General features: G+C 37.7%; 1 protein-coding gene across 2 annotated transcripts; it reads right to left on the bottom strand.

Annotated features, from left to right (window-relative positions):
• Window positions 1-535: 535 nt before the first annotated feature.
• FeCH (ferrochelatase, mitochondrial) lies at window positions 536-26,544 on the bottom strand. Of its 2 annotated transcripts, none has more exons than XM_053778837.2 (9): window positions 26,408-26,544; window positions 25,093-25,309; window positions 23,007-23,109; window positions 20,753-20,871; window positions 19,042-19,143; window positions 14,950-15,115; window positions 7,785-7,941; window positions 5,975-6,090; window positions 536-1,866 (listed from the first exon to the last, which is right to left on the bottom strand). In XM_053778837.2, the coding sequence occupies exons 1-9, from the start codon at window positions 26,415-26,417 to the stop codon at window positions 1,666-1,668; spliced, it is 1,191 nt and encodes a 396-aa protein (XP_053634812.1). In that variant the 5' UTR covers window positions 26,418-26,544; the 3' UTR covers window positions 536-1,665. The 2 variants fall into 2 exon arrangements, with proteins under 2 accessions (XP_053634812.1, XP_053634811.1); XM_053778836.2 differs by having other exon boundaries at window positions 26,412-26,537.
• Between the last annotated feature and the right edge of the window lie 985 nt (window positions 26,545-27,529).

The raw sequence follows: 27,529 nt of genomic DNA, 5'->3' as shown, positions 1-27,529 counted from the left end.
ACATCAAACATTGTTTTAGGCCAAAGTCTGTGCCTTCATTTGTTAATGTTGATTTATCAACATCTTTCCAAGCATTAACAACTGCATAAAATAAGAAGCAAAAACAAAATATCAGTGAACAGCAGATACATGTGTGAACACCACAAGCGCTGAGACACAAATGACACCTAGCAGTCAGTGCTGAGTCACGCCGCCACGTGGCGGCGTTGGAGTTAGGTAGAGGTGACTGACGTTCCACACTCCAAGAAAAAACTTATATGTTCAGAACTTTTAGTTTCAGAATTTTGAATAAAGGGATGTGGACCTGTATTATTATTAACTTAATGTGAAATCTTTATATGTATAGATATATATATATATATATTTTCAAGGTCAAAATATTATAGGCCAAATATTTCTCAATGAAAGGGAACCATGTATACTTGTTCCTTGTGTTAAAATATCTTGCTGGCTTTATTATTATTATTATTAGCTGGTAATGAAATTGAAATTTTGTATATGAACAGAGCTATGTTTCAATTAATGAAACAAAATACTGTGTAGTCAGATTTATTTTGTTGAATAATGTTACTTGTCAAGTTGTATGATTTATATATAAGGAAATAAATTTTTACATATACTATGATTTTTTCATAGCTTTAGATGCCTTAGTTTCAGGTTTAATTATTCAAATGATTGAATTTATTATTTGTGCAAATATAGCCCTTCCAGGGAGGTTCCTTGATGCTGGTGATGGGCTCTTGATGTAGGGAATTGGATCTGTTCTTCACTTCCCTGAATTAAGCCTGAATACCTTCCATCCCTCCACAGGCACTGTATAATCCCTACAGGTTTACTGCTCCCCCCTCATAAGATACAAATATGAGATGATAAAAATAATTAGTGAAACCTTGGTGTAACTAACTTATAGGGAAGGAAGGGGGTGTCTGCTTAAACAAAAATCCATGGCAATGCAATGTGGACTAAGTCCATTGTATTGATGATGCTATCACTGAATTGTGCTGTGTAGCAAAATTAGTAGATTGCATCTATAACATACCAGATACAATGTATATCAATGACATTACATTAATAAGACACAGTAAGAGATTTTACCCATCTGTGAGAACTGAAGAGGCATTTGTGTAGTGTAGTTGGGCAAGTGACAGTACCTGCAATAATGTGTTCAGCCAAGTTGAAAATCTGGCGAGTCAGTAGCTAGGCTTGATTACTTTTCCATGTAGTTTGTGCATAGAAGTGTTGTTTATGGTGAGAATAAGTTTGGGTAGTATGTCAGAAATTAGGAATGACCCTACTTTCTGAGTGATGGTGTTAGATATGATAGAACAGATTCTAAGCAAAGTCGGTTCCATTTATTTGCTTCTGGGGAAGGTACCCAGGTGCTCACAAAAATTTTTTGATTAAAGGAACTAGTTAGCGTGGTTTGATCTAACAATATCACCTGTTCCCCAGGCATGATTATAACCCTTACAGGTTGAACACTTCCTATAATGCACCAATAAAGCTGAAAAATGAGTGAAGAGAAACCACTTATGTCTGAACTATACAGTATTTAAGAAAACGATTAACCAAATACCTACTTGCATTTAGGTCTCTACCTGTAATAAAAAAAATAATAAAAACAAAGAAAATATATAATAGCTGAACCTTCCCAAAATATTGCATCTAAAACTTCTTAGTAGCATATCTGAACCATTTCTTTGAGGCAAAACATGATTTATTAACACACATGGGACAATTAGTGAGAAACTGTTCTGAGCAACGATGCCCCATTTTCAAGTGATTGCTGACAACATCTACCAAAGCATCGATAAACAGTGGATGATCATTAGGAGATGCGCAGCGACGAATACACTCTGCTCCAACCTGTTGAAAATATAAAATTACAAGCTAGCTATTTTCTACCAAAGCAGTGACACAAAGATTACATTCTTACAAAGTGTGTGAGTGCTAATGATGTCAGAAAAATTACAATGTCAATACACAAAAATTTATTTAATGTAATATAATTACTTCCCCTTTTCCCAGGCACTATGACCTTATATGTTTAGTGCTTTCCCCATTAATATCTCCTTCAAGGAAGCCTGTGTTCTGAGGAATTTTACCTCAGAACACAGGCTGGTGAGGGGCTCTTGATCTAGGGAATTGGATCTGTGCTCAGTTTCCCTGAATTGAGCATGAATACCTTCTATTCCCCCCCATATGCACTGTATAATCCTATGGGTTTAACACTCCCCATATTAATAATAATAATAATCTCTTATGAAATCCAACTCCTAGACAGGGTAAACAGGACCACTATCATCCATGTTCCATCATAGCTCGTAGAGGTAGTGCTGTGGTGGTCATGTCCCTCCACCTGGTGGAAATTGGACCTTCTGGTGAGAGGGAGGAAAGGACATTTGCCAGGGCTTCTTATGATTGAAGCATTGTCAGACATTGCATACAACTGTAGAAGATGCATTTGATGGTGCATCACTCCTGGCTTTTGGTCCAGTTTGTCCATTGCTATTATTGGCTGAAAGACAATTGCACAGTTAGTGCAGTGGTTTAATAAGGCTGTTTTTCAAAATCAAGCTCAGTCAACTCTGGAGGTGCTGTCCAAGGAACAACAGCATTACCTGTCATGGTAATGGGGTGGGTACTTGGTTTCTTTTGTTTTTGTAACCGACAATGTTTTCCATCTTATAAATGAAATAGCCTCACTCCTGGATCCCAAGTGTCTAACCTTATGGACCCTTCTTAGAACCAGGAATTAGCTGTTATCCAAACCTGGTACTGGTATACTACATGCCCCCTCTGGTTTCCTCTGACCCTCCACATGACCTTGACAATGAAACCAGCCTCACCCACAACAATTCATGAATCATCCACATACCAATGAGTAGAGTAGCTGAAATCCATCTGACAAACAATCATGACAGATAAGTGACAAATCTGATGTAGCATACAAACCCTTATCTCATAAAAACAACCTGGAAACCTAACGCATTAACTGAACTATTCCAAACATTCCAATTGACACAATTTTTTCAACGAAACCAGCAAATACCAATGCATATCTGAATGACCACATACTGCACAAGAACTAGTGAACCATGTTGACTAGGTCATCTGCTTCCATCCTTTACAAAATTGACTGCACATTGTCAGAGTCGACACTGCAGAGTAAGCCAATAGCCTAATTCATCTCCACACCAACTGAAGATAGAGGGAAAAACAAACTGAGCTCCAAATGTTGGTGACTCAATTTCTTGCTGCATGTATTTGTCTTTTAAGAACCTAGACTCTGTGATACAACTGGTTCTGTTCTTTTACATTCACCAGATCCTCTTCCTGGCAAATCTTACAATGAAATTCCACTTCATGTGTGTGGCGATGTACTGCATTGCCAAATATGTTCCTACTCCACTTCCCTATTGGGCGAATAGTACACAGTATGCTCTTTGTATCTCCCTTCATAACCCTTGTCTTTAACTGCAAGTTAAATTCATTTAATCGTTGACCCCAATGTTACAACTGAGTCCAATCTCTGGCAATACCTGAATTTGCCCTCTTTTATGTTCATCTCTTACTCTTCCCTCTGTCTTTGGGAGGTTCCAGCAATTCAGATTGGCTCTCCCTCCTTTCCATGACCAAAGGCCAACATGCTGTGTACTCATGCTATGGTGGCATACAATAATGGTTCCAAATCCTCATAAGAAGTAGGGAAGGCAGCTGTCTTTCAGAATATAGTACAATGTGGATATTTAACTTCTTCACTGTTGGGATCTCTGAAATTAAGTGCTGACAGTTTTGGGATGTATTTTTTTTTTTCTGAAAGGGTAGAGAATCTTTCTGAAGGTAATGATACCAAAAAATATGAAATTTGAATGAAAACTTGTGGAATTATGTAGGCACAAAGTTAGTGGACTGTGCACAAACCATACCCCCGGCCGGGATTGAACCCGCGGTCATAGTCTCAAAACTCCAGCCCGTCGCGTTAGCCACTAGACCAGCTAGCCACAATAAGATTCATCCAACTAGGTATATTTCTACACCATAGGAAGGTTAGCACAGGCACCACTGTGACCACAAATGCAAGTTTTTACAGACGAATCTCCAGCTAGCGTGGCCGTGACGAACTCTAGCTCAAGTCCCTTCACTGCCGTCAACATGACTCAAGAAATCGTAATGACACGATTGCAAACAAACCATACCCCCGGCCGGGGGTTATGGTTTGTTTGCAATCGTGTCATTACGATTTCTTGAGTCACTGTGCACAATTTACACATCAGTGATTTCACCCAATTTGAGTCCTATTTTAACTCGATTCCTCTGCTCGATTCAACCAAATTAAATTCTTAGCTGTTTCACTAGTATGCCTTCTGTTCTACTGATGGAGCACAGGAAACCACCTATTCAACTATCAGAACTACCCTATAAAGTGCAGAGAAGTCAGTAATATGGCCAATTTTACTCAAAATTCAATAAATTCCAATTTAAAAATAGTCCAAAATAAACACTGTATGCATTCCAGCCACTAAAGCAGCTTGTCCTCTGTTCATTAATCATATTCCCAGGCCTCTTCTTTATTACACTTGTCCTCCATTTTGAATCCATCATCACAAAAAATCTAAGTTTTACTCTATTTCTCAGATGGTAAAATATAGCCAGAAATGGTTGGCCATGATTTTAGGACATCCACAAAATTAAAACAGACCTAATAAAAACCCATAAGTAGACCAGGGAGAGGTAGGGGGTCCTTATCCTTTTTCAGGAAAATCATAAAAATTGAATATTACTCCTACTTTGAGCTCTATTTCAATCTACTTGCAGTCCTGAAACTGACCAAAAATCATGTATATTTCAGTTGTAGGTCTTCCATATTATCAATTGATATGAAGAAAGCCAATAAAACCATTCTAGAAAGGACCTCAAAGTCACTATGTTAAACCAATCACAAGGTCAGAGGTTTGCTTTTTCTATCATGCATGGCATGGGGCAGGATTTTCTTTTTATAATGTGCACACACTCAGGACAGACCTATTCTCTCACGTCTAGGCCAAAATTTACCAGTCACACCATATTTGAAGGAGCTGTGCTTAAACAATAGATCTACAAGAGATGTTGGCATCAATAGATCATCTCTGTAAGAGACAGGGAAAGGGCTAATACTCTGCTAGCACTTTTTCAGTTATATGCTATATTCATTGTTATCCAACATTTGTTGCTAATCTCCCTTTTCCCAACTATTTTACAGTACTGTTACAGAGACTGAAACTAATGGTAATAGTATTAATCTGAGTTAGAGGACAACAAATGTGGTCCACCAAACTGCAATTAAGCTTATGGCATCTTCCTATCAGTGATAAACTGCTCTCATATGTTGATGAACTGGCCACACATGACTCGCACACATACCACATGGAAAGATGCCTGGTGCACCTCTGTGTGGACTGCAGTATAGCTTAAAAAGTTTATCATATACATGTAATAATAAAATGTCGTATGCACCTTTGAGCATGAAAGATTTATTTCTGACATCTACAGTTCCCTTCCCCTCAAGGAAGGTTCCTTGATGTTGGTGAGGGGCTCTTGATTTAGGGAATTGGATCTGTGCTCCAGTTCCCCGAATTAAGCCTGAATGCCTTCCACATCCCCCCCCCCCAGGCGCTGTATAACCCTCCGGGTTTAGCGCTTCCCCCTTGATTATAATAATAATAATAATACAGTTCCCTTATTCACTCTGAGCCAGGGCTTCCACCTTCAATGCAGATAACTCAGATTTTTGAAAGATGCTAACCTATTGCACCAACTTTTACTTGAATTTAAACCCAACTCCAACCTGTACTAAACCTTACACTTGCACATCCCCCATGCAGTACTATATGACCCATTTGGGTTTAGTACATGTTATTTTAATATAATAGTTCATTCAATAATTATTACAATTCAATACAAAGTTCAAATATTACCAAAGAGCAAAACATACCTCTTTCCCGATATCCTTCGCATACTCGATATCAAGCTCGTGAAGTGTCTCAATGTGGTCACTGGTAAAGGCTATGGGAACCAAGATGATGTTTTTTCTTCCTCGCTGCACCAAACCTGCAGTTGAACAAGCATTAAACTGATAATTATCTTAATTCCTGGAAAGAACTAAACCCATGTGTGAGAGCACGTTAGTTTTTTTCCTCAGGTTTGTAGGAGGTAACTGAACAAAAAAATAGTTCCATCACACCAGTTTTTCATTTTTAGAGAAAAAGTTATTTTAACAAAGAGTGAGCAGACTTCTGTACCTACTCAGAATCCCTCTGGGGGTAGAGAGGGAGGGAATGTTTTATGCTGATTAAGAAAATACATTGAGAAGGAGGGAGAGTAATCAAACTTGGTTCAAGTGAGGAGAGACTAGCTACAACACCTTGTATCAAGAGCCCTGCACCAGCATCAAGGCACCCCCACCACCCCATACCTCTTGAAGGAGTTAAACCAGTAACAGTTACACTGTATTCAGTGAGATACCTTGAGGCCAGAGAGTCTCTTGATTCAAGGAATTAGACAGGTTCTTTCTTTCCCTGGATCAAACTTGATTGCCTACCATTTCCCCAGGTGCTTATGATGCTTATGGGTTTAGCACTCCCTCCTCCCTACCAAGAATGTAATGATGACATACGATGCTCTCAAAGGGAAACAGCAGTGCTGTATGACTGGTGGGTTTAGTGTTTAGTTTTGATTATAATAATAATCAGGGGAAATAAAATAACTTTTTCTAAATCTGTCTCTCAGAAATTAACAACATGTAATTCAGTAAACTGGACTCCATGGTAAAAGTATCAAATATGAAGCATTAGTCATCTTACTACTAATTAGTTCCTGTTCTAAGTCAACCAAAATTATCTATTTCACTTGTCTTTCATACTATTAAATGATACCAAGAAACAGCCAATAAAACCATAAAAACCATCTAGAAAAGACATCAGAGTCGCTCTTTTAAACCAAACACAGTCGGCGGTTTGCTTTTCCCATCATGCACCGCCTGGACAGGAGTTTTTTGATACTGTGCATACTCACTGCCGAGACCCATTCTCTCACGCTTAGGCCAAAATTTACTGCTCAGTATATTTAAGGGTGCTGTGCTTAAAACGTAGATCTATGTGACCCTGGCATCAATGACATAGATGTACGTGAGAAACAGTGAAAGAGTTTATCATTTTAGGTACTAAAGTATTCTTGACTGGTGGCGAACAGGTAACATGCAACATTAACGACCCTTGTATAGTCAATAGGCTTTAAACCCAATTAACATTTAAACTTTTTTCGAAGGAGGGGAGGATAAGCTCATTTCCTTGGATGAAGAGCCTTTCACCAGTATCAAGGCACCTCCCTAGATGGGTCTAATTATAATTAAAACCTCTACTTTACTCTATACAGAAATATATAAAAGCCAGCAGAAATAGTACAGTAGTAGCTTCATCAGCAGTGGCAGTGTGCAAGTGACAGTTCACCCAAGATATTATCAGAAGTGTAAATAAGCAACACAAGATATTTACCTTCCAACAAGGGGATAGATAAGAAAGGCCAGGTCCATTAGCAACATATAAAAGCTAGAACCAGAACCAAAAAAGCATGGAAAAGCACACAGTACAGAAGCAGCAGCAGCAACAATGTTTATTCATGACTTCATTTACTTATAATTCTTAAAATACAAATAAACAAAACATTAATGGGATATTCAAATGCAGCTCAATTAGTCTGTTGCAAAATTGTGTCTTTATTTTCACACAGAGTGGAAGCTCACTTACCTTTAATTGAATCATTAGTCGCAGGTGCCAGCCACGGCTGTGGACCCACTTTACTTTGCCAAACCAAACGATAGGGATTAGAGAAGCTCAATTCATTCATCACCAACTGTACTGTGGCCCCCACTTCAGCTGGGTAGGGATCTCCACGGTTAACTTGCTGTTGAGATTAGTTTGTTTTTTAAAAAATCATGGCTATACTCAATTTAATAGGGAGGATCAAATGCACAGTTTTTCACCCAGTCATAATCATCTTCACCTGAAATCAGTTGGGGAAACATACCATTTACAAAGGATGCAACCATAATAAGTGAAATAACTGTTAAGTGCCTACCCACAGGAATATCAGGAAACATTTCTTCAATTTATAAGTTGTACAGAAGTGTAATGAGCAGAATAATAACAGTGGAATGTGACTCCATACAGGGGTTTAAAAATAAGATATGACAAGGCTCAGTCATGTAAGTTGCTTAAAAGAAGCAGAACCAAGAGCTATAGCTCAACCCTCCTTCCTGTAAACTTAAACAAGTAACTAAAGCAAAGCAAAAAATTCTCCAATTAAAAATGACACTTGTGTTTAAGGTTTGAAGCTGATCAGAAAAAAACATTCTTGAATTATTTCATAGAAATTTTTTTTTACATGCAACTATTTGCAGAAAGGTGGGTTGGTGCAAGTATGAGTAGTGAGGGGGTTGAAGAGGGTTGGAATAGTTTTAAAAATGCAGTATTAGAATGTGGGGCAGAAGTTTGTGGTTATAGGAGGGTGGGTGTAGGAGGAAAGAGGAGTGATTGGTGGAATGATGAAGTAAAGGGTGTGATAAAAGAGAAAAAGTTAACTTATGAGAGGTTTTTACAAAGCAGAAGTGTTATAAGAAGAGTAGAATATATGGAGAATAAAAGAAAGGTGAAGAGAGTGCAAAAGAAGAACAGATGATAGAGTGGGAGAGGCACTGTCAAGAAATTTTAATGAAAATAAGAAAAAAAATTTGGAGTTAAACAAGTTAAGAAAGCCTAGGGAACAAATGGATTTGTCAGTTAAAAACAGTGTAGGGGAGTTAGTAGATGGGGAGATGGCGAGAATATTTTGAGGAACTTTTAAATGTCGAATCTGTATAGTCCTTGTGGCTTAGCGCTTCTTTTTGATTATAATAATAATAATAATTTTAAATGTCGACGAAAAAAGGGAGGCGGTAATTTCATGCACTGGCCAGGGAGGTATACCATCTTTTAGGAGTGAAGAAGAGCGGGATGCGAGTGTGGGGGAGGTGCGTGAGGCATTACGTAGAATGAAAGGGGGTAAAGCAGCTGGAACTGACGGGATCCTGACAGAAATGTTAAAAGCAGGGGTGGATAGTGTTGGGGTGGTTGGTATTTTTGTTTAACCCTTTGACTGTCGCAACCCCCAATCCTGAGGTGTCTCCTGGTGTCGCAAAATTAAAAAAAAAAAAAAAGAAGTATTTTTTTATGAAATGATAGAGAATCTTTTCCCGATTGTAATGACACCAAAAAAACGAAATTTGATGGAAAACTGACGGAATTATGCTCTCGCGAAGTTAGCGACCTCGGCGCTCTTTACAAATCGGCGATTTCGCCCACTTTGAGCCCTATTTTCGGCTAATTCCATTGTTCCAGTCGCCCAAACTCATAGCTATTTCTTTAGAACTCCATTTTTTCTATCGATTGAGTACAAGAAACTGCCCATTTACCAATTTGGCCAATTTCACGAAAACTAAAAAATATGACAATTTCAAAATAAGGTCCAGAATGAACAATGCAGACATTCCTGACTCTAAAATAACATTTTCTTTGTTCATCAGTCATGTCTCCAGTCCCCTCTGATATTACTCTTGCTTTCTATTTTGAATTTTTATTCAAACAAAAAAACAGAAGACTTACTATTATGCAGACTACTGCAATACTGTAATAATTGTATAAATAACATCAACCCATTCATGACTGCATATTAGAATGGCTAGTTGGACATTTATTGGACAATGGCATCATTTGTTTACTTTTGAACATTGGCAAAAATCAAACATTTCCCCTACTTTGAGCTCCATTTCTAGGTTCTTTTTATAGGAAAATCAATCAAATTCACCTCTATTTCTATAATATGTTTTCCATTCTATCAAATGAGACCAAGAAAACGAGAATACAACCATAAATACTATACAAAAATAGACCACAAAGTCGGCATTTTAATTAAAAAAACGGTCGGAGTTTTTTTTTCTCATTATGCACTGCGTGTTCCAGGATTTTTTTTTATATGGTGCACACTGACCACACAGACCCATTCTCTCACATGTGGGCCTACCAGCTTTCTCCTGCTTGATTTGAAGCCGCTAGAATTTATGAGTATATATACGTCAAACACGGTACCTTGTAAGACGTATATATACAGCCACGACAGTCAAAGGGTTAATAAATGTATGAAAGAGGGGAAGGTACCTAGGGATTGGCAGAGAGAGTGTATAGTCCCTTTATATAAAGGGAAGGGGGACAAAAGAGATTGTAAAAATTATACAGGAATAAGTTTACTGAGTATACCAGGAAAAGTGTACAGTAGAGTTATTATTGAAAGAATTAGAGGTAAGACAGAATGTAGAATTGTGGATGAGCAAGGAGGTTTTAGAGTGGGTAGGGGATGTGTAGATCAAGTGTTTACATTGAAGTATATGTGAACAGTATTTAGATAAAGGTAGGGAAGTTTTTATTGCATTAATGGATTTAGAAAAGGCTTATGATAGAGTGGATAGAGGAGCAATGTGGCAGATGTTGCAAGTATATGGAATAGGTGGTAAGTTACTAAATGCTGTAAAGAGTTTTTATGAGGATAGTGAGGCTCAGGTTAGGGTGTGTAGAAGAGAGGGAGACTACTTCCCAGTAAAAGTAGGTCTTAGACAGGTATGTGTAATGTCACCATGGTTGTTTAATATATTTATAGATGGGGTTGTAAAAGAAGTAAATGCTAGGGTGTTAGGGGTGGGATTAAATTATGAATCAAATTCAGACACAGTTACTTTTTGCTGATGATACTGTGCTTATGGGAGATTCTAAAGAAAAATTGCAAAGGTTAGTGGACGAATTTGGGAATGTGTGTAAAGGCAGAAAGTTGAAAGTGAACATAGAAAAGAGAAAGGTGATGAGGGTATCAAATGATTTAGATAAGGAAAAATTGGATATCAAATTTGGGAAGAGGAGTATGGAAGAAGTGAATGTTTTCAGATATTTGGGAGTTGATGTGTCAGCGGATGGATTTGTAAAGGATGAGGTTAATCATAGAATTGATGAAGGAAAAATGGTGAGTGGTGCATTGAGGTATATGTGAAGACAAAAAATGTTATCTATGGAGGCAAAGAAGGGAATGTATGAAAGTATAGTAGTACCAACACTCTTATATGGGTGTGAAGCTTGGGTTGTAAATGCTGCAGTGAGGAGGCAGTTAGAGGCAGTGGAGATATCCTGTCTAAGGGCATTGTGTGGTGTAAATATCATGCAGAAAATTCGGAGTGTGGAAATTAGGAGGTGTGGAGTTAATAAAAGTATTAGTCAGAGGGCTGAAGAGGGGTTGTTGAGGTGGTTTAGTCATTTAGAGAGAATGGATCAAAGTAGAATGACATGGAGAGCGTATAAATCTGTAGGGAAAGGAAGGCGGGGTAGGGGTCGTCCTCGATAAGGTTGGAGGGAAGGGGTAAAGGAGGTTTTGTGGGCGAGGGACTTGGATTTCCAGCAAGCGTGCATGAGCGTGTTAGATAGGAGTGAATGGAGACGAATGGTATTTGGGACCTGATAAGCTGTTGGAGTGTGAACAGGGCAATGTTTGGTGAAGGGATTCAGGGAAACTGGTTATTTTATAGCGCCAGACTTGAGTCCTGGAAATGGGAAGTACAATACCTGCACTCTAAAGGAGGGGTTTGAAATACTGGCAGTTTGGAGGGATATATTGTGTATTTTTATATGTATATACTTCTAAGCTGTTGTATTCTGAGCACCTCTGCAAAACCAGTGATTATGTGCGAGTGAGGTGAAAGTGTTGAATGATGATGAAAGTATTTTCTTTTTGGGGATTTTCTTTCTTTTTGAGTCACCCTGCCTCGGTGGGAGACGGCCAACTTGTTAAAAAAAAAAAAAAAAAAAAATTGCAAAACTGTGTACGTTAGAAGTGATCGACGTCCCAAGACCCAAACTTTTTCTAAATATGTTCTAGTGTTTGTTCATGTGTCTCAAGCATTTGCTGGTATCTATTCTGCAGGTTTGAATAAATCTGGCATAAGTACAGATGTTTTATATAGAGTCAATTCCCATTTAGGGGCTTGGTAAGACATATTTTTTAAACTAAATTTGATCCTGGGTTGCTTTGGATATCATTTCTATACTAACAGCTGCTCTGTCAAGGTAATTAGCAATCATTATTATTAGTGACGGCCTGAGCTTGCTACCATCTGCAGCTCATAAGACTCCCATCCCCACGAGCCCCTTTGGGGAGGGGCAGATGGTAGACCAGAGGCCTAGCTTCTCCCTACGAGCCCCGTGAGGGCAGGGAATGTGGCTAGGCCTGGGGACACTTGGTCCCAAAGATGAGGAGGTACTTGTACCTCCTCCCATGGGAGACTTAAGTCTCGAGACACTCCCCAGATAGGGAGCCAAGGCCGGGTCACCACTACTTGGAAAAGACCCGGGCCGGGAGAATACCGGCGAATAAAAAAAGAAAAAAAACAATCATTATTAAACCTTCTGTCTAAGCTATATGTTGTTCAAACAACCTCCCTTCTATGTACATACATTGTCCAAATTTAATAAGACCAGTAAGTTGGAGGATGTCAAAAATAGGGTGCTACATTTTGGTTATAATACAAAATGAGATGCCATTCATGTATAATGTACGGGTAGTTTCCCACCAAGGCAGGGGGACCAGAAAAAGAAGAAAAACTTTTATCATCATTCACTCTATCAACATCTTGCCAAACGCATGTTTACACTACAGTTCAAAAACTGCAGCATATCTCTACCCCTCCTTCAGAGTGCAGGCACTGTCCTTCCCACCTCAAGTCCGGCCTGCCGGTTTCCCTGAATCCCTTCTTTATTAAATGTTACTTTGCTCACACCCCAAAAGCACATCAAGTCATAAAAAACCATTTCCCTTCACTCGCTCTTATCTAACACTCACGCATGCATTGCTGGAAGTCTAAGCCCCTCGCACACAAAACCTGCTTTACTCCCTCTCTCCAACCTTTCATAGGATGATCCCTACTCCACCTTCCTTCCACTACAAGTTTATACATTCTCTAAGTCATTCTATTTGGTTCCATCCTCTCTAAATATCCAAACCACCTCAATAACCTTTCCTTAGCCCTTTGGATGATACTTTTAGAAACCCCGCACCTCTTTCTAATCTTCAAGCTATGGATTCTGTGCATAATATTCATACCACACAAAATCTGATATGACATCTGAACATGACTTAGTCAAGAAATCAACATGTGCAAAATAAATACACATGTCAATTTATATCAACCTGAAAAATTTATTTATAAAAATTACAAAATAGTACCAAGATAGATTTGCTAACAAGACCTGGATAGCATCTCTAATAATAATCACACTAAATTGTAGTAAATTTTCTTGGCTAGGTTTTAAAGATGACAATGAAACAATACATGTCTGATGACATTTACTACTGGCAACACTGAGCATTCCACCTTATGCTGATCTTATGCATTAACCCTTTTAGGGTTAATTTTTTTTTCTTATGAAAAGATAGAGAATCTTTTCCTGATCATAATGACACCAAAATTATGAAATTTGATGGAAAACTTACGGAATTATGCTCTCGTGACGTTAGCGGTCTCGACGATGTTTACGCACTGGCAATTTTGTCCACTTTGAGCCCTATTTTTGGCCAATTCCAGTTTACTAGTCGACAAAAATCATAACTATTTCACTAGAACTCCATTTTTTCTATCGAATGAGTACAAGAAACTACCCATTTATCGATTTCAACTATCCTATAAAGTGGTCAGAAATAAGCAATTTTGCCAATTTCACACAAATTTCAAAAGATGCCAATTTCCAAATAGGGTCCAGAATAAACAAGAAAGACATTCCTGGCACTAAAATAACATTTCCTCTGTTCATTAGTCGCGTCCTCAGGCCTCTGTTATATTTCTTTTGCTTTCCACTCTGAATTTTTATTCTCATAAAAAATAGAAGATTTACTGTTATGAAGACTACTGTATTAGTGTAGAAATGGTATAAATAATATCAGTGCACTTGTGAAAGAACATCAGACTCACCAGTTGACGTGTATTGGACGCGTGGCATGATTTGTTTACTTTTGAACTTTGGCAAAAAATTTAACATTTCTGCTACTTTGAGCTCAATTTCAAGGTACTTTTCATTGTAAAACCAGTCAAAATCATCTCAATTTCTGTAATATGTCTTCCATTCTATAAAATGAGACCAAGAAAACTAGAATACAACCATAAATACCATACGAAAATACAGTGCAAAGTTGCTGTTTTAAACCAAAAACACGGTCAAAGTTTTTTTTTTCTCATTACGCACTGTGTGCTGCACGATTTTTTTTATACTGCGCACATCGACCACATTGTCCCATTCTTTCATATGTAGGCCTACAAGCTTTCTCTTGCTAGATTTGAGGGCGCTAGAATTTAGGCGTACTAGTACGTCAAAAACTCTGGCGCATAAGCCGTACTAGTACGTCGGAAACCCTGAAAGGGTTAATCAAAAGGAAATACAGTCTCTCCTCACTTAATGATGGAGTTCTGTTCCTAAGACCTCGTCGGTAAAAGAATTCGTTGTTAAGTGAGGAGCATACTATAATGGTAGTGGGTTTGTGTCAACCATCTTTGATATTGTTTTACTGTCACCTTCACACCATTTATAACATTTCTAGTATATTTTTAAATGTTTATACAGTAGTGTACTGTATATTTTATTAAACAGAATAGAGGAAATCAGTTCTAATATACATTATTTAGGCATGCATACTGATCAGAGAGCCAGTTGGTAAATAAGTACGTTGCTAAGTGAGGAGAGGCTGCAAAAAAGTGTTTGACATGTTTCATCAAATCCACCATGTCTGACACAAATGAAAGTAGAGCATCTTCAATTAAAAAACAAATATAAAGAAAAATAAATTACCTACCCTTAAAGGCAAAGAATGAGCAGAAAAGAGAATAAAAACATCCTTTTGTTTCTCCTTGGGAAACTGGTTTAGCTCATTCCTGATGTTGTCAGCAAAGCATTTTACCAGGAAAGAGTTTGTACACCATCTGTCAATTACACTCCAGCGCATGTTTGTCTCTACAGATCTGTAAATCAATTGTGCAAATGTATCATAAGCATCTACCATTAAAATACTGAAAACACTGTCTATTCTATTAGTTGGCTTAACAATATATCAAGTTTCATGTTATATTTAATCCAATTTATCAAAGAAAAGAAATCTGTCAAAATGAAAGTAAAATATCAGAGAAAGTGAAAATTACATTCTGTGTATGTATATGTATGTATACATGTGTGTGCTTGCAAAACAACCACCGAAAAAATAGTAAAATTCCAAGCACTTTCGTGATTTCCCAAATTATCATAAAAGTGCTTGGAATTTCAATATTTTTTCACAGTGGTTGTTTTACATATTGTGATATAACCTGTTTACTGTGATCTTACTGTACGTGTGTGTGTGTGTGTGTGTGTATATAAAAGGAGATAAATTCTTACATGTCAGTATATTTTGGGATGATAAGTTAAGCTTCATGAAAAGAATAGAGACAAAGGAAAGTAGCAAAATGAGATTACAGACTGCACAACTGGTCCAGTAAATGCCAGTTTGATGAGGTGAATTCTTTTTGTCACAATAAAAATGGTCGAGACCAATCTTGGAAGGTGCAAAGTGATGTGAGAAGGAAAAGGAAACCAACATTACTGTAACAGCTGAAACCAATACAACTACCAGTTCAGAAAGGAAGAAGAATCAAGAGGCAGACCTAACACAAAAAAAAAAAACACAGGTTATTGTGTTATTGGTGCAGCAACCACATCTGAGTTTGTATACACGTGTGGACAAATCCCTATCCATCTCACTCATTAATTTTTTTTTTTGCAAGGATAGTGTTGATGCTTGCATTCTCTGTAGAGCTAATGTTAATCATATGCAGGCATCTATACCATCCCTGGTGCAAGTGGGCCAAGACAGCTTGGGATTTTTCCATACACGTATATGAACACTATAATGTTATTCTTGTCCCGTAATTTCATAATGCCAGCTTGGGCCTGTCTCACATTATCCTCACTTGAGGGCCTGCACAAGGTGTCAGCCAAAGCCTTGAGTGATAATGTAGGGCAAAGAGAGACTAGTTAGTTGACCTGACGGCAAGACCCCCGTCCTTCTGGACCCTGGTCCTTAGTGCATCTATACTGTTGATCTACCTGAGTGAACTGTGTCAAATATATCTCAGTTTAGTCTACAAGACTGCTACCTCTAAGAAAACCCCCCACAATGAAGTGGTAACAACGAACACGTTTGCAGCACCAATAACAGCAATAAACCCTATGTTTTATATTATAATATAGCTTCACACTACACAAACTGGCCTGGAGTGAGTATTGTTATCCTTAAAAAACAGAAAAAAAACAAATATCTTGAATTGGCACTCATTCAGACTAGTTGGCATGATCCTTGGTTCACATGGTCCTGAGGACACACAACCCTCCTGACCTGACAATCAGGTTCACATCTCATTTCCTCAACACCTGCTCTCCTAACCATATCTATGATGATGATAATTGCATGTGCAAGACTAGCACTGCCACCAACAATAATTAGTAACCATATTATGTATGGCTATATGGTTCTATACTTTGTGTGTTGGCTTCTCTACATGCACACTGTATTCCTGGGGTGAAATTATCTTCTGTCAACAACTTTTAATATCAGAGGGCATGGGGTCATGTTGCTTGTATGTACTTTGGACATGGTGCTTGTCAGTCAGAATCTTGCCTCTACCAGTCTAAGAAATGAGGGTTGGTAGTTTGAACTTGCAATGGTGACAGATGAGTTGAAGTTTGCTCTGTTTGTTGTATGTAGCATACGTATATATAGCTGCTTACTTTTTATCCTTGGACTGAAGACTCCTGGAATCTCAAACCTTTGAGACTTCATCAACTTTAGAGGGATAATTAATGTTCCCGAAATCAACGATGCTGTAAGAAAGACTGACTGATGTTAATGACTGTTGTAAGAATCAGCATTTTTTCTATTTGCTTATCTTTTCTTCTGGTACAGTGCTATTGTAAAATTATTTTTATGTTTTCTTGTAGCTTGCTTAAGTATAACTTAATGGTTCTTATTACATAAGATGTACACTTACACCTTTGTGAAGTGGGGCTATATCTGTGGTTTTAATGACTGTGAGAAGACTTAAATGTTTAAATTCAGTTTTCTGAGGATATTTAAGGCATGTGATTTTTTTTGTTACAGTTTTGGATGAATGTGGAGTTCCAAGAGTCGTGAGAGAGTATACGGGCACACTGTCAATGGCTTCTATCAGTGCTTCTTCAAAGTTGAGTTATGTCAGAAATTCTGGAGATGTTGGCAGTGTTTTGGGTCTCATTCATCAAAAATTTATTTTGATTGTCAATCTTAAGTCCGATTAGTGCCTCACCGAACACTAGGTCATATTGTGACTAAGGTGTCCTGTGGCCTGGTAGGCAACGCTCTCACCTCACACACAGTGTGTTCGTGATTTGATCCCTGGCAAGGGTGGAAACACTGGGTGTGTTTCCTTACACCTACTGTCCCCATTCACTTAGCAAGTAAGTAGGTACCTGGGTATCAGTTGACTGGTGTGGGTCACATCCTGGGGGACAAGATTGAGGACACCAATGAAAATCAGACAGACAGTCCCTCAATGATGGACTGCTTTTCTTGGGTTATCCTGGGTGGCTAACCCTCTGGGGCTAAAAATCCAGATAAAATCTTATCTTTTAAGTATTTTGCTAAATTCTTCATGGTCATCAGTGTAAGTTCTATTTTCTTAAGCAAGGAACCAATACTGGATGTGGTTTTTACCCCTGATTTTGCATATGAGAATCTGTTAGTAGCAAGTTGAGGAATCTTGGGCCACAGGTATTGACATGATGCTCTTTTATTGTACTGCCTACACTGCCTCTCCTTTTTATTAGTTTTAGTTTGCACTTCAATATCTCTCACTTCAGTCTTGTTATAGTAGTGTAAAAATAATCATATACAGCTAGCCCTGCACTTTTGCAAGTTCCACTTTTGTGAGCTTCGAACATTCGCGAATGTCCAGCATAACATGTATATACAATATTTTACGATGTTTTCATGTGTTTTATGATTGTTCGTGGTTCAATAGGTTTAGGAAGTGGTACTGTTAGACTAAGTAAATGCAATTATTATATTTCCCTACAATATATTTGTGCATCAAAACATTCACTAACACTACAGTACAGTTATTATATTTCCCTACATCATATTTGAGCAACAAACATTCATGAATTTTCAAGATTCGCGAGGCTCTTGATCCCCTAACCCTCGTGAATGTGGAGGGCTTCCTGTACTGTATCTGTGCCTCTGGCAAGACAGTGATAGTGTGAATGATGGTGAAAGTGTTTCTTTTTTTAGGTCACCTTGCCTCAGTGGGAGACAGCCAGCATGTGCCAGAGAGTACATTTCAAGTACTTTATATTAAATATTTTAGTACATTTGGAAAATCCATGTGTGTTGTAAGAGGTGACTAAAATGCCAAGAGGAAGCGGCTAGTAACCCTTTCTCCCGTACACATTACTAATTTTAAAAAAGAGACTCTTTCTTTCTGTTTAGGTCACCCTGCCTTGGTGGGATATGGCTGGTTTGTTGAAAAAAAAAAATCGAAAATATATTATTTATTAAATCAAATAAATAAGATTAAAAAAAAAAATTCACTCACAGTAGCTGAGCTTCTGACATTTAAAGGTGCATACAAGATTTATAGATTAAATGCTGAAAAAGGATTCTGCCTTTGCCACATAAATCTAAAATAGCATAGAAGAAAAATGAAACAGATATTGTGACTGACAATTAATAGTCATAAACAAAATTTCGTTTCATCTCTGTATATACCTTTACTCCACCTAAATAGAAGATGTGCTTGCCTCACTCATTAGTCAAATTTGAAAGAGAATGAGCCTAGATGCTGAAAAACTAGCAGATGAGTAGCAAGTGGAAATTTCTCACCTGTTAGCATAAAATTGTTGGATGGCATTCATGCTGGAGCCGGTGGTGCTACAACTGTACTGTGGATACTGTGAGAATGCAATACAGTTCTCTACACCATCCCTGTGGAGTGTAAACACTTTAATTACAAAATTACATGTTAAAAAATATTTAAATTGAATATACACTCAGCTGTACATTCTGACACTTCATGGAACTTGTCTTGGATACATTGTACAACATCCACACACAAAGTTCCTACATTCTAACACAAAACATTCTTCCAAGTGCATAACTTCTCTAGCTTCAGTATTAGCATACATTATAACTCTAACACTTCTACCTATGTATAAACATACTTTTAAAAGAAGATATAACCCTCTTCCTGCTCATATATTGATAAACTTTTACAACTCTTCCAATTCCTAAATTGATATACTATACTTGTATAACTATACTATACCAGTATAACTCTTATTTAGCTAGCTATATTGACCAATATTTAATGACACTAATTATATAGAGGTCTAGATTTATGTAGTATTTAAGCCTTTTGATTAGTTTCTCTGAAATACACTGCATAATTAGTGGCTTTTTTCTGAGCCTACAACTGTATAAAATCATATTATATTAAGATCAAATCTTATACACAATGATTAGAAATGTATAACTACTGGTATGGCTTATAAGAAATAATTTTTTAAATTATTTTATTTGTTTATTTACTTATTTGGAGAGTAAGGAAGATAATGTTTATGAAGTAATTCTGGGAAGTCAGTTTCTTGGACTTGAGTTCTGGAGGTGGGAAGTGAAGTGCCTGTACTCTGAAAGAGGGGTGGGAAGTGAAGTGCCTGTACTCTGAAAGAGGGGTGGGAAGTGAAGTGCCTGTACTCTGAAAGAGGGGTGGGAAGTGAAGTGCCTGTCCTCTGAAGGGGGGGGGGGAAGTGAAGTGCCTGTACTCTGAAGGAGGGGTGGGAAGTGAAGTGCCTGTACTCTGAAGGAGGGGTGGGAAGTGAAGTGCCTGTACTCTGAAGGAGGGGTGGGAAGTGAAGTGCCTGTACTCTGAAGGAGGGGTGGGAAGTGAAGTGCCTGTACTCTGAAGGAGGGGTGGGAAGTGAAGTGCCTGTACTCTGAAGGAGGGGTGGGAAGTGAAGTGCCTGTACTCTGAAGGAGGGGTGAGAAGTGAAGTGCCTGTACTCTGAAGGAGGGGTGGGAAGTGAAGTGCCTGTACTCTGAAGGAGGGGTGGGAAGTGAAGTGCCTGTACTCTGAAGGAGGGGTGGGAAGTGCAGTGCCTGTACTCTGAAGGAGGGGTGGGAAGTGAAGTGCCTGTACTCTGAAGGAGGGGTGAGAAGTGAAGTGCCTGTACTCTGAAGGAGGGGTGGGAAGTGAAGTGCCTGTACTCTGAAGGAGGGGTGGGAAGTGAAAAGTGCCTGTACTCTGAAGGAGGGGTGGGAAGTGCAGTGCCTGTACTCTGAAGGAGGGGTGGGAAGTGAAGTGCCTGTACTCTGAAGGAGGGTTGGAAATGTTGCAGTTTGAAGGAGCATCTGAACTGTAGTATCAGAATGCCTCTGGCAAGACAGTGTTGAACTGAGTGATGACGAAAGTGTTTCTTCTTGTTTGGGTCACCTTGCCTCGGTGGGAGACGGCCGGTGTGTTAAAAAAGCGATTTCTTTCTTTATAACTCCCCTGTTCACCTACTGCTATACACAATATATTTCATCAGGTACATACTTTTCCATCTGTTCTAATGTATCTTCGGTAAGAGGATTAGCATAACGAAAACCAATGTAGTGCTTATGTGGTGCCGAGTGAGGGCAGACAGTGTCTAGACGACTACACAGCTGCTCACCCTGAAATAAAAAAAATGAGTTATAAACATCTGACAATTTTTTTTTTGGTCAAGAGTGAAGCCATTACAAGATATCTAGAATAAAATTATTACACTGAAGACATTATATACACCCAGAGCAACCCTGCGACCAATTGCCACAAGTGGCAAACTGGCAACTAAAGTGTGGTGAATCTGAGTTTATTCTGCTTTTTAACATTCAACTGAGCAACCCAATTTCTCAATTTCTCCACAGTGAGGTGAATGTCACTTCTTACTTGCCACATCTGTGGCTATACAGTGGACCCCCGGTTAACGATATTTTTTTCACTCCAGAAGTATGTTCAGGTGCCAGTACTGACCGAATTTGTTCCCATAAGAAATATTGTGAAGTAGATTAGTCCATTTCAGACCCCCAAACATACACGTACAAACGCACTTACATAAATACACTTACATAATTGGTCGCATTCGGAGGTAATCGTTATGCGGGGGTCCACTGTATTTAAAAATGGGTTGCCCACCCATGATATGCACCAGTACAAAATTCTTTAAGTTTTTCTTGTGCCCATTCTTGAAAAATGTAATTTAGAACTTGAAAAAGAAATATTAGAACACTATTCTTGATGTAAAATCTGATGTAGCAGAGTTAATTATTATCACTTTACATTTGTGGGGAAGTGCTAAACCTGAATGGGTCAAACAACACTGGGGTAATAAGGGGTTAGTCAGATCTGATTCAAGGAAGGGTAGAACAGCTCCAATTCACTGAATCAAAAACCCTTGACCATCATCAAGGCACTCATCTTGATGGCATAGTGAGCATTAAAAATGTAGAGGCCATATAGTGCCTGGGGACTGGATGTAATCAGGTTTGATCCGAGGAAGAAGAGAGTAGATATAATTTTTTGGATCAAGAGCCCTTCACCAGAATCAAGGCACCTCCTTTGAACATATTATTATTATTTTATTATTATTATTTAATTACTATTATTATTACTATTATTATTATTATTATTATTATTATTATTATTGCTGTTGTTAGTGTTATAAGTGGCCAAATAACCCCTATAAGAAAGAAATATTCCATGTCTCAGTTTATAAAAGTGAGTACAGTCTCTCTCCACTCGGACTCACGACCAGCTCTCCAACCAGTATGGAAACATAAATAATGTATATAAGAGCTGATTTTCTCTATTCTGTTTATTACAGTATACAGTACACTACTGTATAAAGATTTAAAAATATACCAGAAATGTTATAAATGGTGCAAGGGTGACATTAAAAAAAATATCTAAAGATGGTTGACATAAACCCACTACCACTATAGTATGTTCTTCACCTAATGACCAATTTGCTTACTGACCTACTCTTAGATAAGATAAGATCAAGTTTTTCTTTGTAAAGGTTACAATGTGTAATTACAATTTTGATCTGCTAAGTACAAAGATAGCCACTATCATGCCGGGGCATTTTGGGCAGACAACCCTGTCGTTAAGTGAGGAGAGGCTGTACAGAGGATCTTAATCCCTTCATTAATGGGAGAGGAGATGCAGCTTCATAAACTTGCAAATTTAAAAAAGAAATAAGAGGAAGACACTCAGGAAATCACTTAGTGTAATATGACAAATATTTCTGAAGGGATACAACATGTTAAAGAAACAACAGAAAGTGCATTGGCCCAAGGAAAGAGTGCAAGAGTGCAGTGTGGTCTTGGATGTTAGAGCCACCAATCTCTGAGTGTTACAGGACAGTGTTTGTAGAATAGTAGTCTCATGTCAAAAGTTCACATCCAATTGATAAACAACACCCATAGACATCCAGGACACATGCAGTTGATAGACAGTAGCCATATACATCCAGTATACATGAAGTTGACAGACAGCAGATATCTATACCCCAGACACACGTAGCTGATAGAGAACAGCCATCTAGATTCAAGACATGCAGCTGACAGATAACAGATATCTATACCCAGGGCACATGCAGCTGATAGACAGCAGACATCTACATCTAGGACAAGCTGTACTTCATGTAGCATAGTCGACCCACAAGGTGGGTCAACTATATTTTGCCTTTAATACAATATACTAAATACAATATATTTAATACAATATATTAAATAACCAAGCATATATTGTCCCTCCCTCTGCTTACTTGTATATCAGTCCATCGAAAAATTGGAGATCCCCCACCAATTTCATCATATTTTTGTTGGATGCTTGGCGTTCTTCGCTTGGCAATCCATGGTCCCATATAGCTGTATGATGTAAAATCTCATGTTCAGCATATCATTATAAATTTAACTGGCTTGACATTACTTACTGTAAGCACAACAAAGTAGTATTCTTACTAAAATCTTTAGATAGTACTTAATAAAAGCCTAAAAATGTCCTTACAAATGACAAAATGTACAATAAAATTACAAAATATCTCAAACTTATTTTCTAATGACAATCTATAATTGTATCAGTTAGAACATGAGAAGATGGCATTCTATAGCTACAAAATAAAAAAAAAACTGTAAGAAGATTTCTTGAGTATGTGGGATTCAATGATCTAGAGTGATTTACAGACCCCTTTGCCTTGTATAAAGGCAAAGGGGACAAAAGAGAGTGCAAAAATTATCTGTTGAGTATACCTGGTAAAGTGTATGGTAGAGTTATTATTGAAAGAATTAAAAGTAAGACGGAGAGAGGATTGCAGATGAACAAGGAGGCTTTAGGAAAGGTAGAGGGTGTGTAGACCAGGTGTTTACAGTGAAACATATAAGTGAACAGTATTTAGATAAGGCTAAAGAGGTTTTTGTGGCATTTATGGATTTGGAAAAGGCGTATGACAGGGTGGATAGGGGGGCAATGTGGCAGATGTTGCAGGTGTATGGTGTAGGAGGTAGGTTACTGAAAGCAGTGAAGAGTTTTTACGAGGATAGTGAGGCTCAAGTTAGAGTATGTAGGAAAGAGGGAAATTATTTCCCAGTAAAAGTAGGCCTTAGACAAGGATGTGTGATGTCACCGTGGTTGTTTAATATATTTATAGATGAGGTTGTAAGAGAAGTAAATGCGAGGGTCTTGGCAAGAGGAGTGGAGTTAAAAGATAAAGAATCACACACAAAGCGGGAGTTGTCACAGTTGCTCTTTGCTGATGACACTGTGCTCTTGGGAGATTCTGAAGAGAAGTTGCAGAGATTGGTGGATGAATTTGGTAGGGTATGCAGAAGAAGAAAATTAAAAGTGAATACAGGAAAGAGTAAGGTTATGAGGATAACAAAAAGATTAGGTGATGAAAGATTGGGTATCAGATTGGAGGGAGAGAGTATGGAGGAGGTGAATGTATTCAGATATTTGGGAGTGGACGTGTCAGCGAATGGGTCTATGAAAGATGAGGTGAATCATAGAATTGATGAGGGGAAAAGGGTGAGTGGTGCACTTAGGAGTCTGTGGAGACAAAGAACTTTGTCCTTGGAGGCAAAGAGGGGAATGTATGAGAGTATAGTTTTACCAATGCTCTTATATGGGTGTGAAGCATGGGTGATGAATGTTGCAGTGAGGAGAAGGCTGGAGGCAGTGGAGATGTCATGTCTGAGGGCAATGTGTGGTGTGAATATAATGCAGAGAATTCATAGTTTGGAAGTTAGGAGGAGGTGCGGAATTACCAAAACTGTTGTCCAGAGGGCTGAGGAAGGGTTGTTGAGGTGGTTCGGACATGTAGAGAGAATGGAGCGAAACAGAATGACTTCAAGAGTGTATCAGTCTGTAGTGGAAGGAAGGCGGGGTAGGGGTCGGCCTAGGAAAGGTTGGAGGGAGGGGGTAAAGGAGGTTTTGTGTGTGAGGGGCTTGGACTTCCAGCAGGCATGCGTGAGCATGCTTGATAGGAGTGAATGGAGACAAATGGTTTTTAATATTTGACGTGCTGTTGGAGTGTGAGCAAAGTAACATTTATGAAGGGGTTCAGGGAAACCGGCAGGCCGGACTTGAGTCCTGGAGATGGGAAGTACAGTGCCTGCACTCTGAAGGAGGGGTGTTAATGTTGGAGTTTAAAAACTGTAGTGTAAAGCACCCTTCTGGCAAGACAGTGATGGAGTGAATGATGGTGAAAGTTTTTCTTTTTCGGGCCACCCTGCCTTGGTGGGAATCGGCCAGTGTGATAATAAATAAAAAAAATAAAAAAGTCTATAATACAGATATTTATTCTATATAGATCAAAATATGCAATGAAAGACAAGCAAGATTTTCCCCCTTACTCTTGGAATGGAAGTTGTATTATATCACGATCTTTAAAAAGCCGTAATAGAAAATCATGAACTTCATCTCGAGTCTTTGGACCGCCCATGTTGAGCATAAGTATGCCAGTTTTGGGTGAATTTCTTGTGCTGAAATTCATGAAAACCCGTGAAGCCCCTATGTCCAGGTAATTAGAGACACTGGATGGTCGACATAAACTTGATTGCAATATGCCACCTGGAAAAGAAAATGTACAGCACATAAGTAAAAAAAAAATGACATTGCAATATTATTTACATCTCCATATACCTCATATACAAAAACCTCTTTTAATAAGGCCAATGTCGATTTAAAAGTGACATAATTCATGTCTACATAAATAATTCATCACAACTGTAACCAGTTATAATCAAGTCAATAGTTCATTACCACTGTAACTTGTTCGGTTATCAAAATGTTATGGAATAGTTCCTGGACCCATTATGTACCTCTGTAATCAGGATGGGTACTGGGTACATAATAAAGATGTTAAGCTAACTTTTTGGAACTGACCCACAATGTAAAACGAGGCCGTATCTCATTAACTCAGGTCTGTGTATCTATTTACAATACCGCCTTGCACAACGCAGTCCATCGTTGTACTTATGTCTACCTTAAACCTACATAGTTAATTAATATTTCTAAATGGCATTACTTTACTATTATGAGATTTGTATCCTTAATGACCTGTCTTAAGCACAGTTTCCAGGAATTCTCATGTAAATATCTTATATAATTACTGTATTTTCTTTCTGATAATACATAACTGTTCATGTAACTTTCACTCTTTGTCATCTTAAAACATGTGCTGAAGATGTGTGTGTCAGCACATGTAATAACTCAGGTGTTTTTACCTATTTTCACTGGGGCATTTTTATATATTTACAATTATGCATTTATTGTGATTTCTTTCGTACATACATACACACAAACACTAATAAATAAATAAATAAGTATATATATATATATATATATATATATATATATATATATATATATATATATATATATATATATATATATATATATATATATATATATATATATATATATATATATATATATATATATATATATATATGTATATTTAATGTATATGTATTATAATGAATTATGTAAAATTAATGACTTATAACGTTTATGTGGCAAATAAGTTGGACTTAAACTTCAAGGAAAACTTCGGTTTCCTAGAGGATTCCAACATATGTCTTATTTAAGCTCTTTTACAGAGTAACGTCAGGCTCATCGAGGCTCTCTACAATTACCTACATTATGAACAAATTAAATATATTCTACCTACAACCATGCCTAAGAAATGTGTTAGTAAACATCTTCATTCTTGAAGAGCAAAACTTCTTCCTTGTTGTTGTTGTTGTTGGGGTTGTTAAGGGCCACCAGTGAGTGAGTCGTGACCTTCATGTTGATGGTTTATAGGGCCGCTGTAACCTGACGCCGTATTAAGCTCAGCTTCCCGCTGTTCGGAAATAATAATAATAATAATAATAATAATAATAATAATAATAATAATAATAATAATAATAATAATAATAATAATAATAATAATAATATTAATAATAATGATAATATATATATAGGCCACCGGGCCCTATATATATATATATATATATATATATATATATATATATATATATATATATTTCTTTTCTCTGAGGATGAGGGTCCCCATAACAGTTCTAGAGGTGGTACCTCCCTATATATATGTATATATATATATATGTATATATATATATATATACATATATATATATACATATATATATATGTATATGTATATATATATATGAGATAGACAGCACCGTGTCCTCCTTTGCTGATGATACCAGAATTTGCCTGACAGTGTCATCCATTAAGGACATTGCAAATCTTCAAGCGGACTTTAACCAAGTCTTTAAATGGGCGTCAGAAAGCAATATGTGGAAAACTCGAGGAAACAGAAACTGGATTGGAGTATAAAACAAATTCTAACCACACAATAGAGCGGAAAACTAATGTGATAGACCTGGGAGTGACAATGTCAGAGAATCTCACTTTCAAAGACTACAACAATGTCTCTACCACATCTGCTAGAAAAATGATAGGATGAGAACCTTCAAAATTAGGGATGCCAAGCCCATGATGCTTCTCTTCAAATCTCTTGTTCTCTCTAGACTGGAATATTGCTGTACACTAACGGCCTCTTTTAAGGCAGGAGAACTTCCAGACCTGGAGAATATGCAGAGAACTTTCACTGCAAACATAAGTACCATAAAGCATCTAAATTACTGGGTACGGTTGAAATCCCTTGACTAGTACTCATTGGAACGTAGGCGAGAGGGATACATGATAATATACACATGGAAAATCTTAGAGGAAGTAGTCCCAAATCTACACACTGAAATTACTCCATGTGAAAGCAAA

Source organism: Cherax quadricarinatus, chromosome 32, assembly GCF_038502225.1.
Source record: "Cherax quadricarinatus isolate ZL_2023a chromosome 32, ASM3850222v1, whole genome shotgun sequence".
In the NCBI taxonomy this organism is placed as follows: domain Eukaryota; kingdom Metazoa; phylum Arthropoda; class Malacostraca; order Decapoda; family Parastacidae; genus Cherax; species Cherax quadricarinatus.
This window is presented reverse-complemented; position numbering and strand designations above follow the sequence as displayed.